This window comes from Mustela nivalis (genome assembly GCF_964662115.1).
Source record: "Mustela nivalis genome assembly, chromosome: 14".
Classification (NCBI taxonomy): domain Eukaryota; kingdom Metazoa; phylum Chordata; class Mammalia; order Carnivora; family Mustelidae; genus Mustela; species Mustela nivalis.
The window spans coordinates 46396198-46410768 of record NC_139033.1 but is presented as its reverse complement, the minus strand read 5'-3'; the positions used below and the strand labels follow the sequence as shown (position 1 = coordinate 46410768).

At 38.7% G+C, this 14571-nt stretch overlaps 1 protein-coding gene across 5 annotated transcripts in view; it reads left to right on the top strand.

Annotated features, from left to right (window-relative positions):
* The window catches only part of ARK2N (arkadia (RNF111) N-terminal like PKA signaling regulator 2N), a 91023-nt gene that overhangs the window by 36609 nt on the left and 39843 nt on the right, over nucleotides 1-14571 (top strand). For all 5 annotated transcript variants that reach the window (XM_082699302.1, XM_082699300.1, XM_082699301.1 and 2 more), the window contains exon 2: nucleotides 6699-7483. In XM_082699302.1, the coding sequence (XP_082555428.1) occupies nucleotides 6769-7483 (715 nt within the window). In that variant the 5' untranslated portion in view covers nucleotides 6699-6768. The remainder of the gene's footprint in view (nucleotides 1-6698; nucleotides 7484-14571) is intronic.

Sequence of the window (14571 nt, the reverse complement as noted above, 5' to 3'; positions counted from 1 at the left end):
AGAGAGGGGGGAGAAGTAGACTCCTCACTGAGCAGGGAGCCTGATGCAGGCTCAATCCCAGGACGCTGGGATCATGACCTGAGCTGAAGGCAGATGCTTTACTGATTGAGCCACTCAGGCACCCCTTTACTTTTTTTTTTTTTTTTTTTTAAAGATTTTATTTATTTATCAGAGAGAGAGGGGGAGAGAGCGAGCACAGGCAGACAAAATGGCAGGCAGAGGCAGAGGGAGAAGCAGGCTCCCCGCCGAGCAAGGAGCCCGATGTGGGACTCGATCCCAGGACGCTGGGATCATGACCTGAGCCGAAGGCAGCTGCTTAACCAACTGAGCCACCCAGGCGTCCCACTTTTGTTTTTTTAAAAAGATTTATTATTTATTTTGGAGAAAGCAAAAGAGTGCAAGCCCTTGGGAGAGTGAGTAGGGGGAAGGACAGAGGGAAAGACCCTTCAAGCAGACTCCCATTTGGGCTCAGGGCTCAGTCTTACAACCTATGAGATCATGACCTGAGCCCAGACCAAGACAACGATGCTTAACCGACTGTGCCACCGAGGCACCACTGACAGCCTGATTTTTAAAATTACTGCATATAATCCTTTTTAAAGGGAAGAGGGAAACTCCTCAGGTAGAACTCAAGTTGCCTTGACCTACTCTCCTCTCGGTCATCTCCTTGCTCTTGTAAGACATTTATAAAATACTTTATGTGGAATCTACAAAAAACTCTTCCTATAAAAACATTATATTTGCCTTGTAAAAATGTTGTTCTGTTCTTTATAGAGCAGGTTGATGGGCAGGAGTAACACTGAACATAGGAGATGATGATTATTGATTGTTCCATTGAAAAATAAATTATGGAGATTGTGTTTAGAGTGGTTGACAGTGAGATGGAGAATACTAGTCTGGAAATATGAGGTAGGACTGATAGGAATTAGTGAATGATGAGATGTAATGAATAAAGGAGAAGGCATTGTCAAGGGTAACCCTCAGGTTTATGACATGAGCAACTGAAGTAATAGTGTTGTTATTTTTTAAAAAAGATTTATTTATTTTATAGATAGGGAGAAAGCATATGTGCAAGAGCGGACGCAGGGCGGAGGAGGCAGAGGGAAGAGACTTTTCAGCAGATCCTGCGCTCAGCATGGAGCTTGATGTGGGGCTCAACCTCATAATCCTGAGTAGGACCTGACCTCACCCGGAGTCAGGTGTTCATTTGTGCCACCCCGGTGACCCTAGTGCTGTTTTTATGAGCTAGGGAAAGTTAGAGAACGACCAGAGTGGGGTAATACAGAGATGACTAATTTGGTTTTGGAAATGAAGAGGTTGTGATACCTTTGTGAAATCGAAATGCAGATGTCGGTTGGCTGTTTGGGTAGACTGGATAGAGCTTGGAGAAGAGCTGAGATGGAGAGACAGAATTACTAGTATAGGGATGGTATTGGAAACTGGATGTAGAAGAGGTTTACTTTGATGGGTGTGAAAAGGACCTAGTCCTAGGAGTAACACTGGAGGTTTGGTAGAGTAAGTTAAGTCTGTTATAAAGTAGGCTGAGAAGGAGCAACCAGAATAAAGGAAACCTTGGAAACCAAAGAAAAACATTAGCTTAAGGAGAAGAGGGGAGTGGTTAAACATAGAATGCTGCTTAGACGTTAAGATGAGGGCCAAGCTGTTTGTTGGCTTTAGATATACCAGGGTCATTAATGTTCTGCTGCTCTACAGGTTTAATAAAAGCAGATGTCAGATGGGATTGGGTTGAAGAGTATGAGAGGTAAGGAAGTAGAGGCTGGGAATTTAGACAACTCTCTTAATGAGGTGGTGAAAGAAGAGAATGGTTTCTGGAGGAGATGTGAGGTTGAGGTGGTAAGTAGAAGGAGAATTTTTTCAAATGAATGAGTAAATGGATGAATGGATGATCCATTTGAGTGGGAGAAGTTGATGAATGTATATCCTTGTAGAAGGGGACTGCCATTAGAATGGAGGGAAGAACAGCATGGTGGAAAATGCTGTTCTAAGGAAATAAATGCTGTATTTACTATTTCATTTACTTAAATGCTTATTTACTATTTCATTGTGAATTTACTATTCTACCAGGTGGTTGAGAGCCTTTTATCCCATTTATAAGATGCAACTATTATTTGATAGTTTTATCTTTTTCTATTGCCAGCTACTTTTAATTACCTCTACCAAGGGGCGCCTGGGTGGCTCAGTGGGTTGAAGCCTCTGCTTTCGGCTCAGGTCATGGTCTCAGGGTCCTGGGATCGAGTCCCGCATTGGGCTCTCTTCTCGTCAGGGAGTCTGCTTCCTCCTCTCTCTCTGCCTGCCTCTCTGCCTGCTTGTGATCTCTGTCTGTCAAATAAATTAAAAAAAAAAAATTACCTCTACCAAGAATATCCATGTATTTTCCTGGACCAACAACAATATATGCAGTAAATACTGTGGTTGTTGGGGAAGATTACTTTGTACACATGGCATCTTTCCCCACTGTGTTTAGGGCACTTTATTTTTATTCTGCTGCAGAGAGTTTTGTCAGAGCTTGTATTTTCACTTCCTGTGACTTTTTCTTCCTTTGTGTTTTATGAATTATGACAAAATTCCGCTACAGGGGGGAGACTCTAATTGACTTCACTGACTAAATTTGACCTGAACAGTGGTTGCTGTTATGAGCAGAAAGGTGCAGCTCCCCTTTTATTCAGAAGACTTTTCAGTAGACTTGTATGGTTTTTTTTTTAATTTTTAATTTTTTATAAACATATATTTTTATCCTCAGGGGTACAGGTCTGTGAATCGCCAGGTTTACACACTTCACAGCACTCACCAAAGCATATACCCTCCCCAATGTCCATAACCCCACCACTTTCTCCCAACCCCCCTCCCCCCAGCAACCCTCAGTTTGTTTTGTGAGATTAAGAGTCACTTATGGTTTGTCTCCCTCCCAATCCCATCTTGTTTCATTTATTCTTCTCCTACCCACTTAAGCCCCCATGTTGCACCACCACTTCCTCATATCAGGGAGATCATATGATAGTTGTCTTTCTCCGCTTGACTTACTTCACTAAGCATGATACGCTCTAGTTCATGTTGTCACAGATGGCAAGATTTCATTTCTTTTGATGGCTGCATAGTATTCCATTGTGTATATATACCACATCTTCTTGATCCATTCATCTGTTGATGGACATCTAGGTTCTTTCCATAGTTTGGCTATTGTGGACATTGCTGCTATCCGAACGTTTATAGTAGACTTGTATGTTTGATTGGGGTTTTGAATAGGTAATACTTGCATGTGATAATAGAATCAAGAGGTAAAAACAAAACAAAGGTCTTTTGACTCCTGTTCTCTCATTTGCTTTCTTTCCTTGCCAAATTAGCTGCTGTTACCTGTTTTCTTGAGTATCTTTCTAGAGATTCTGTACATACGCTGACGAACTCACAAGTATAATTTTGTTCTTTATTTACACAAATGGTATAATGTACTTTTTTAAATTCATTTAACATTATGTATTGAAAATTGCTCCATATTAGTGTATTAAAGAACCTTTTCATCCTTTATGGCCACATTGTATGGACATGTCACTGTTAGCTAACAGGTGTCCTACTCATGGTTGATGCTAGTGTTTGTGATTAAAATTGCTTTTTTTAGGCAGCAGAAGTTGTAAACTTGTCAATAAACTCTTAAATATATGAATCTTGAAATGAAAGATAATTGAGTTGTCATATTGAAAGACAATGATAATGTGATGTTTTCTTACAAAGAAAAACAGTCTGGATTTATTTGTCCTACCCACACAATTTATTTACTGAACAAACAGGAGTTTTTTTTTTAAATTTTATTTATGTATTTGACAGAGATGGCAAGAGAGGGAACATAAGCAGGAGGAGTGGGAGAGGGAGAAGCCAGCTTTCTGATGAGCAGGGAGCCTGATGTGGGGCTTGATCCTAGGACCCCGAGATCATGATTTGAGCCAAAGGCAGACACTTAACAACTGAGCCACCCAAGCAACACATAGGAGTTTTATGGTCATATTAACATATTCACTTTTCCACCTGATGTTATATTATGTACTTAAAAAGTTCCAGGGCTTCCTGCTTTCAAAAATTAGAGACTTTTGATTCTTTTTTTTTTTTTTTTTTAAAGATTTTATTTATTTATTTGACAGACAGAGATCACAAGCAGGCAGAGAGGCAGGCAGAGAGAAAGGGGGAAGCAGGCTCCCCGCTGAGCAGAGAGCCCGACGTGGGGCTTGATCCCAGGACCCTGGGATCATGACCCGAGCCGAAGGCAGAGGCTTTAACCCACTGAGCCACCCAGGCGCCCCGAGACTTTTGATTCTTATGCTTTATTTATTTCTGACATCAATTTCATTTGAGTATATTTCTAAAATATTTCAGCTGTAAAAAATTGTTTTATTCTGGAATATATAACATCATTCTCTACAGACGAGTCAACTCTCATTTTTATTTAGTTAGAAAATCTTGATCTATTCCTCATATTTGGAGTAATTCATATCTGAATATTTTATTTCCTGTTTGTATTGCCAACATGCTTTAGTTATGACACTGGCAGTTTCCTGGTTTAACTTTCACTCCCTCTGTTGGCTTTCAGAGGTGTTACATTCCTTTTGGAATTGTGTTAGGAATAACATTTATGCTTATTTTCATCTAATTCAAAAATTAGTATTGATGCAAATATGCATATGAAATAGGCTACATATGGGATTGTTTTACATTAATGAATGTTTCAGTGGCCGCAGATGTTCTGGTTTTCATGAATGTGTTGAGGAACCTTCATCAGAATGTCTGTTTCATCAGCAGCTGAGAACAAGGCCATGAAAAACAAAAAATAGGAACATAGAATATTCATGTTTATAGTAAGCAAAAAGTAGGCTTGGTATGTTAGATCAAGGAAAGGATATTCTGAGTATCTTCTGGTTGCTGTCTACCATATATTAAACTGTTAGTAGAGTTGATAGAGCGGAATGAAGATGTCTTCTGGCACCTAATTAGCACACCATCTAGCTCAGTGTTTGTATCTGTCACCATTGGGACATCATAATTGCCTTCCGTAACATCACATGTACAGAGAGATATTTACTTGTTTTGCACATTCTTAGCACCATCCTTTTAAACCCAGACCACGAGGTAATGAAGTTTGCTCTGTATAGGTTACAACTCTTGTGTTTAAAGATTGTGTCTGGGGCGCCTGGGTGGCTCAGTGGTTTAGGCTGCTGCCTTCGGCTCAGGTCATGATCTCAGGGTCCTGGGATCGAGTCCCGCATCGGGCTCTCTGCTCAGCAGGGAGCCTGCTTCCCTCTCTCTCTCTCTGCCTGCCTCTCCATCTACTTGTGATTTCTCTCTGTCAAATAAATGAATAAAATCTTTAAAAAAAAAAAATAAAGATTGTGTCTGTCCTGTTTCTCCATGATTAAGTAGAGTTGTAGCACACTCAGTACGGGAAGGATGTTAGGTTCTCATGTTAGCATATGGGGCATCTAGGTGGCCCAGTCAGTTGAAATCCAACTCTTGGTTTCCACTCAGGTCATGATCTCAGGGTCTTGGGATCTAGCCCTGAGGTCAGGGAGGAGTCTGCTTGAGATTCTCTCCTTTTCCCTCTCTCTCCTCTGCCCCTCTTCCCACTCATGCTTTCTCAAATAAATAAAATATTATAAAAAAGAAGTTAGCTTATAAGGCGGAGAATGTATGTAGGGTGTTTTAAGCTCCTTAAGTCATTCATAGACTATAGTATACTAGGTTTCCTGGGTTCACAAAGTAGTTGGTCTGTATTTAATGGCTGCTGTTTATGAAACAAAACATGTTGAAACACTAGGCTCACATTCAGCCTGATGAGAGGTATGTGGGAACTAGGAAAGGAGTGTGAGGAAACAGCGTAGTGAGGCCTGGCCTCTTCATACGCGTGTAGAGCAGCTTCTTCTGAGAGGAATAGCACAGAGGTTTTGATGCATACAGTTACTTTGGGTGCTCATTTGCCAAATGCATGTAATTGAAAGGGTTTTTTTTTTTTTTTTTTTTTTTAAATGTAAGTGTGTATATTTGATGTTACTCCACTATAACTTCCTCTCTTTGAGGATTTGAATATAAAAGTAATCATTCTAGCTAACTTTTTCTGAGACTAGTTTGCCTTTTTTTTTTTTTTTAAGATTTTATTTATTTATTTCACACAGAGAGAGATCACAAGTAGGTAGAGAGGTCAGCAGAAAGAGAAGGGGAAGCAGGCTCCCTGCTGAGCAAAGAGCCCGATGCAGTGCTCAATCCTAGGACCCTGAGACCATGACCTGAGCCGAAGGCAGAGGCTTAACCCACTGAGCCACCCAGGCACCCCTGAGACTAGTTTTTTTGAAGCATTCTTTTTCATTGATGTTAAAGTCAGAATATATACATTTTAACTGTATCAGAGTTTTGAGGATCCTTTCTTGAATATTTTAAGTAAAGTTTTAAAATTGAAAATCCTTGTTTGGTTCCTTGCTGGGCTTGCAAGTTCAGTAATTGAGGATCAATATTACACCATTTTTAGTAGTTGTGTATGCTAGTATTTTGATAGTACTAAGTCCTTTGGATTTGACTGTTAAGCAGATGACAGATTTTAAAGGCCTGGCTAAGGGTAACTTTTGCTACTCAGAAAGGTAGGCATGTTGTATAGATAAATAATCTACCATTTCTGTTTATTGATTTTGTGTGTTTTTGTACAGGTTGCTTTCCTGTTGCATCTTTGACCTAGTTTCCTAGACTCTGCTCCATGATTTAACTTGAAAGTCTGAAATGAAGATGGAGGAGGCAGTGGGAAAAGTTGAAGAACTCATTGAGTCTGAAGTCCCTCCAAAAACATCTGAGCAAGAGACAACGAAGGAAGAAGATGGATCTGTAGAACTGGAATCTCAAGTACAGAAAGATGGGGTAGTGGATTCTACCGTTCTGTCTTCAATGCCCTGCTTATTGATGGAACTGAGAAGGGACTCTTCTGAGTCTCAGTTAGCATCCACAGAAAGTGACAAGCCGACCACTGGCCGAGTTTATGAGAGTGACTCCTCTAATCACTGCATGCTTTCTCCTTCCTCTAGTGGTCACCTGGCTGATTCAGACACTTTGTCTTCTGCAGAAGAGAATGAACCCTCTCAGGCAGAGACAGCGGTAGAAGGAGACCCTTCTGGAGTGTCTGGTGCCACAGTTGGGCGCAAGTCTCGGCGTTCTCGATCTGAAAGCGAAACATCTACCATGGCTGCCAAGAAAAACCGGCAATCCAGTGATAAACAGAATGGCCGAGTCGCCAAGGTTAAAGGTCATCGGAGCCAAAAGCACAAGGAGAGAATCAGGCTACTGAGGCAGAAAAGGGAGGCTGCTGCACGAAAGAAGTACAACCTGTTGCAGGACAGTAGTACCAGTGATAGTGACCTGACTTGTGACTCAAGCACGAGCTCATCAGATGATGATGAAGAGGTTTCAGGGAGCAGCAAGACAATCACTGCAGAGATACCAGGTAGAGGATGTTTTTTAAACTGACTGTAGAGCAACCGATGGCATTTCTAAGCTGTCAGGCTCAGTTAGATGAGTGACACTTGAAAAAATCCAGGACCTGCAGCTCTGTGTAAATTTGAAGACTGCAGTGTATTAACAAGACATGGCCAATTTTAAAAACCTGTTCTGAGGTTTCCAGTGCACTTTAGCACATCAGCAAAAAATACTTAAATGGTTAATGATAGGGACAAGATTATTTTTAAGTAATGGAATTTCTCACAAGTCTCTTTCTCTGTAACACATGACCTGAACTCCCATCATTGCCTTTTTAGCACTGCTTAGATTTAATACTGTTCAACATTATTACTAAGTAAATTCTCCTCAGGAATAGGCATTTTGCTTTATTATATAGCCACTGTACTTGAGCTTATGGTGTCTGAAATGACATGTTCCATCTTCTGTTAAAGTTTTCTAGTAGCTGTTCCTCCTAAAACAGTAGTTTTATGAGCTTTTTCCCAGGTCAGTGCATGATGAGATATTTATCCTTGTTGCACATTTTTCTATTCTGAGTTGTCACTTGCATTGGAAAGAATGCTTTTTTGCAGTATTTTCTCTTTACTTTAAGAAGTTTGATAGAAATCTCCTTATTCTAGCTCTCATTGGTGTAAGGGTATGTAATTTATTACATGTTTGACATATCTGCCTTTTCCATATTATCATGACTAGTACTGTGTACTACAAAGGCATTCTTGAGATTTCAAGGTACAAGAATGATGAGGTCTGAATGGTTCTTAATTGGTGAATTCTCATTATTGAAGAGGCTCTTATGATTAGAACATTTTATAAAGTACATGGCATTTAATAGATAATGACAGCATTGTTTATTGCTACATTAAAGAAGGGGAGGTTTTGGTTTTTAAAATTTTATGGGTGACTGTTCTTTCCTCTTATTTTTCTGAAAAGTTTGTTTCTATACATGAAGACAGCATATTGCTGATATACAAAGAATATTTCAAGAAAAATCATATTGGTTAATTGAGACTATAGCCAACCAAACTTACATAAACTCAGTAACAAGAATGATCCTATAGGTGTTCATCTTAAAATAATAAAAGTCTCATCCATATATTACATTAAATAGGCGTTTTTAACAATTAGAAATGCTTACTGTTTTAGTATCTCTTGAACTCCTTTGGTAGTTCCTTGTGTTAAAATTGCTGGGGAGGGGGTTTATTTGAATTTCATCAGTTGAGTGCATGAGAGAAGCAACTTCGGGGTTGTTCTCAGACACATTCTAAGTATGTTTCAGTTTTTCATTTAATATTTTTTAGAAAGCTTGATTAGCACCTGTAAAATTGTTCATGCATTCTTATGTCCTGTGTTCTGATCTGTTAATCAAGATCATGATGATACAGTGCTTAATTTTACTCACTAAACAGAGTTTTAGGTAACCACCCCAATATTTTGCCTCCTTATGGAAAGGGAAAAGAAGGTGGGTGAACAGAATAGACCCAGTTATAGAGGTGGCATGAGAAATGTGTTCATGGGCACTGTCCTGTTTGGGTCACATAGGTTAGGTGTGCTTTGTTTATATTATCCAGATTTCCTTGCTATTTGACTACTTTCACCAGTGTTTAAAACTTCCAAAACCCTGGTGGTCTGTTTCTTGTCTATTCTGAATTATATACAAACCAAAAGACCAAAGTAAGTTATCTGAGTCTGTGATTTAATTTCTCTTGCTCACAGCATTTAGTAAGGTTGTGGCTTTTGAAAGTTTGTAGGGTTTTCTAAGGTAATCCCGGAGAATCAAATGGTAGGTAAGGTGCTGGGCCACTTTATCTGACCACCTAGATTGTGTGCACTGCACAGGTTCGGGAGGTGCTGTTCATATGAGCGGGTATATAAAGCAGCAAAGATGGAGCAGCTGAAGTTTAAGTATTAGGAGGTTCCTTTCAAATGTCCATATTGCTACTCCTAAAAAATTATGACATTGTGCGTCTCTAATGTAATAATTATGTATATGTAAGTTTTCCTGAGTCACATTATGAGTTCAGGGAAGGGGATGCATTCAACCTAATAGCAAGGGCAATTGTTGAAAAGTTGTATAAATTGTAAAGATTGAATAAATTATGAACTGACTTGGATAAATTATGACTGACTTGAACGTAGACATTCAGGTGAACTTAAACTCAATGTGCCTGACAGAATCTCTTGGATGTTGACGTTTGAATCAAGCTGTTTACACAGAATGGATATCAAGGGGAAAAGTAAAAACAGATTCTTGCTATCCTTTTTCATTAAGGTACCACTGATTTAGTAATTCAGAAAATGCTTCATTTATAAACTTTATCAGCAGCATAAATGTTGAAGGAATTAGACTTAAAAGTTCTTTTACACCAATTTTACAATTAATGCATTTTCTTTTTTCATTTTTATTTTTTTAATGCATTTTCTTTTAAAGAGTGAAAATGGTGGAGACTTCTGTATTTTATAGTGCACGATCATGTTTAATTGAGTTTGATATTTGGAAACAAATGTTTATGAAGATTATTTTTTAGTTAACAGTTAACTGACAGGCAGCTTATTATCCATGCTAAATCATTTTCTCCATGAAGTTTTTGAGGCTGTATTGCTGTTTTACGAAAGTGTTTGGAGAGATCATGTCAAGATAATTCTGACAGTTCTTGCACTTGGGGGACTTAGAGGTGAGCAAAATAGAGTATTTTATAGTGAATATTAATGTGAAAATACTTTGTAGTGGTCTTGAGTATTCAAGGTTTTTAATCAAATATCTCATTTATCTTTATAGATGATCTTTTTGTACTTTTTTTTTTAAGATTTTATTTATTTATTTGATACAGAGAGAGAGATCACAAGTAGGCAGAGAGGCAGGCAGAGCGGGGGAAGCAGGCTCCCTGCTGAGCAGAGAGCCCTATGTGGGGCTCAATCCCAGGACCTTGAGATCATGACCTTAGCCGAAGGCAGAGGCTTAACCCACTGAGCCACCCAGGTGCCCCTCTTTTTGTACTTTTAATCACTCTTTGCAGTTTTATAGTTGGATAGTTGGACATCATTTCTCTGTAAAATCACTTTGAGTTGAAGCTAGTTCTGTAAAGTCTGCTCTTGCAGGGAATTTTGATTTTAGTGAATATGAATGATGGACATCGGACTTCATTCAGGTAAAGAAATTAGTTCTCTAAAGAGACTTACTTAGGTCCATCAGTGTACATGGGGAGCAAGGAAAAGTTTTTTCCAATAACTTTTTTCTTTTTTTAAGATTTTACTTATTTGAGACAGCGAGCGAGAGAGCAGGAGTGAGGGGGAGCAAAGGGAGATGCATACTCCCCACTGAGCAGGGAGCTTGACACGGCTTGATCCCGGGACCCCAAGGATCATGACCTGAGCTGAAGGCAGACGCTTCACTGAATGAGGCACCCAGGCTCCCATAACTGTTGTTTTTGATAAATATTTAGTATAGAGTAAACCTGAGGGTAGCTTCATCTTGTCTTGGCTGTAATGACCTGCTTTTGTGTGCTTTAAAAGTCCATCATATAAATGCCTCTTCAGACTGAGGTTCCAAAAATAGTACCCACCTTTGTTAGGTAAGGGTCAATTATCTAATTTTGCATTTAGAAAATCTCTATTTCGGAGAATGTCAGGGAGGCTGTTGAGGACAGCTGTTCAAGATCATGTAATTTGCAGTCCATGTGGCCAGGTCAGCCCCGCTGAAGCCAGGATCTTGGTATCCCTTATTCACCATACACATTTATTCCCTGAAATGCATCCTGATAAGCTATTATCTTAGCTCATAGTGTTTCTGAGGCAGAGACTTACTATGCTTCATCAACTAATTCTTGTTTGAAAATGAAAAAGAATTTTTTTAAGTAGTAAATGCTTTGTAGAAAATTTTGAAAACAGAAAAATATGAAGTAGAAGATTAAAATCACCCACAATCCTGCTTTTGTTAACATTTGAGTATGTTGCCTTTTATAATATGTAACAAAATTCACTACCCTATATATACTTCCATCTTCCTTTCCTCTTAACATTGCGTTTTGAACATTTTAACAAAACACAATATTCTCCCTAAAATGTGTGGATTTTGAATTATTTAGCTGACTGTAAGATAAATTCCCCAGTGTTGGGCCTTTGAGCTGTTTTTAGTTTTTGCTATTATGAGAAAAGGCTATGAATACTTTAAGGCTCTTGACACAGACTGCTTTTTAGAATATATTAAGTTTATTGCATCCAGGAGTTTATGTTCGTCGCATTATATTCTTACTGTTGAACATTTATATTTTTAAAAAGTCTTGCAGATTTGATGGAAGAATTGTATCTTAGTGTTAATTTGCATTTCTTTGATTACTAGTGAAGCTGAAAAATCATGTTTGGCCATTTGTTATTTTGGTAAACATTCTATTCACACTCTTCGCACATTTTCCTCCTGCCACATTTGTTTTTCTTACTGATTGGTGAGTGTTCTTAGCCTGTTGGGGATTGAATTACTTGAAAATTTTTTATATTAAGCAGTGGGAACTCAAGGGCGAAGACCCCAAGCCCACATCAGCAGTCCTTAACAGATTTTTTCCTGGATTGAATATGAAGTGGCTAAAAGCGCCACCTTCCCATTTTAAGCCTCTTGTATTCTTACTGTATTTTAGGAGACTCACTGATAACAAAGCACTGAGACATAGTAATCAGGTGGAAACTGCCTATTTTCAGCTTAGTAAATGCAAACAAGGCAGGTAAAATCTGCAGTTTTCAATCTGACTATAGGTTAGAATCACTTGGGAGCATTTAAAACTAATGATGCCCAGGCCCCACTCCAGACCAATTCAATCAGGATCTCTGGGTCTCACCCAAGGCATCAGCATTTTTTCCCAGCTTTTTTGAGATACAGTTGAAACACAACATTATGTAAGTTGGAGGTGTACAATGTGGCAATTTGGTATTATGCATATATTGCAGAATGATTACTGCAGTAGGCTTAGTGCAGATATCTGTCACTTCACATAGGTGTGTTGAGAACATTTAAGATCTGCTCTCAGCAGCTTTCAGATATACAGTACATTATTAATTGCAGTCACCATGCTGTACATTACATCCCAAGAACTTATTCATCCTATAATTGGAAGTTTGTACCCTTTGATCACTTTTACCCATCTCCGTATTCATCCACAGTATATACTGTATGAGTTCCCTTATTTTACATTTTACCTACATGTGAGATCATGCGTTTTTAAAGCTCCCCAGGTGATTACCATGAGCTGCCAGGGCTGAGAGCTACTAGTCAGTTAAGTGGTGATGTTTTAAGGCTCCCATAGCTAAAAGTCATTGTGAAACTAGTAGTCTGATTCAGTTCTGTTACTGCTAATGGGCATCAAGTTATGAACAATGGAGTCCAGTTTTTAAAAATCGTATTAGTTATAAAAACCACAACACAGTTCTGTATTAATTAACAAGCATAAGCATTCTTTTCTTTTACTTCAGTTAAGGGATTATTTTCAAAGCATGCATTGTTTAAATGTGGTTTTCTCTGTGGTACAATGTCTGGATAATGTTACTTCAAATTTGGAAGCTTCACAGTCTTACTGGTGGGTATTTTTTGGTCAGTCTCTTACGTTAAAGCACTAAGGTATTATTTTCGGCCTGCTTTTCCTGACTTCCCAAAGTTGAGTGCCTGTATTAACTTTGTGTACATGCAAAAGTGTAAGCTTTGCTTTCAATAAGTCTTTTTTGCAAAGTAGGATTATCTTAGTAGTATTAATAAAAGGACATGCATGTGTTTAAGGTGAGAATATGGTCCCTGGTTTTGTTGTTTTGTTTTGTTTGAAGGTTTTATTTATTCATTTGACAGAGAGAGAGGGGGAAGTAGGCTCTCCGCCCAGCAGAGAGCCCCATGCGGAGCTTGATCTCAGGGACTGTGAGACCATGGCCTGAGCCAAAGGCAGAGGCTTAACCCACTGAGCTACCCAGGACCCCACCCTGGGTTTTTTTTTTTTTTTTTTTTTTAATAGACTGTTTTTTAGAGCAGCTTTAGGGTTGAAGCAAAATTGAGCTGAAGGTACAGAGACTTCCCAAGTATTTTCTGCCCCGACATATGGACAGACTTCCCCACTATCAGCACCCCCACCAAAGGCAGTGATGAACCTGCATTGACTATGCTATCACTCAGAGTCCGTAGTTAATATTAGGGTTCACTCTTCTGTGGGTCTTGACAAATGCATAGTTAATTGGTCCTTGATTTTAATACTTTAAAATGTCTTATTAATCAGTGTTTATTACTACATATTACTACATAGTATACTAAATATACTACATAATACATATTACTACATAATATACTACATATTACTACATAGAGATGTAGTCATCTCTGTGAGGCTGCAACTTATCTCAGTATCCTTAGCATAAGTATTCTTACACCATTTTCTGAATTCAGCCATTTTTCAGTGTTTGCTGAAAAAGAGTAGCACCGGAATCTGAAACAGATCAAAGTAGTCCTCTTAATTACCTATCCTATACACTTAAGTTTATCTATCCAGCACTTGTAATGGGGATAAACTGCTTAAAGAAAGTTTAACATTCTTTAAATTTCACTTAGTGTTTCCATAAGCCAAACACAAAATTTTGGGAAAGGTACGTTCTTGAGAAAGTTTTTGTATGAACAAGATATATATTTTTTTAAACATGAGGACAAGGGATGGAGTGGTCAGGGGAAAAGTAATAATATCAAAGAATAATAAACTTACTCTATTTGCTAAGTAGAATTGGGCCAAAAATTTGTTTCATAGCCGTTTAGGCATTGAAAAGAGGTGGTATGACTGATTAAACAATTCTCATTATCTAGGAGAAACACTGCTAGTATTTTTTTTTTTTAAGATTTTATTTATTTATTTGACACAGAGAGAGTACAAGCAGGGGGAGTGGCAGGCAGAAGAAGAGGGAGAGGGAGAAGCAGGTTCCTTGTCGAGGTAGGGAGCCTGATGTGGGGATTAATCCCAGGACTCCAGGATCATAACCCAAGCCGAAGGCAGACGCTTAACCGACTGAGCCACCCAGGCACCCCAATACTACTATTCTTAAAACTGAGACCTGGGTGATTTTTCT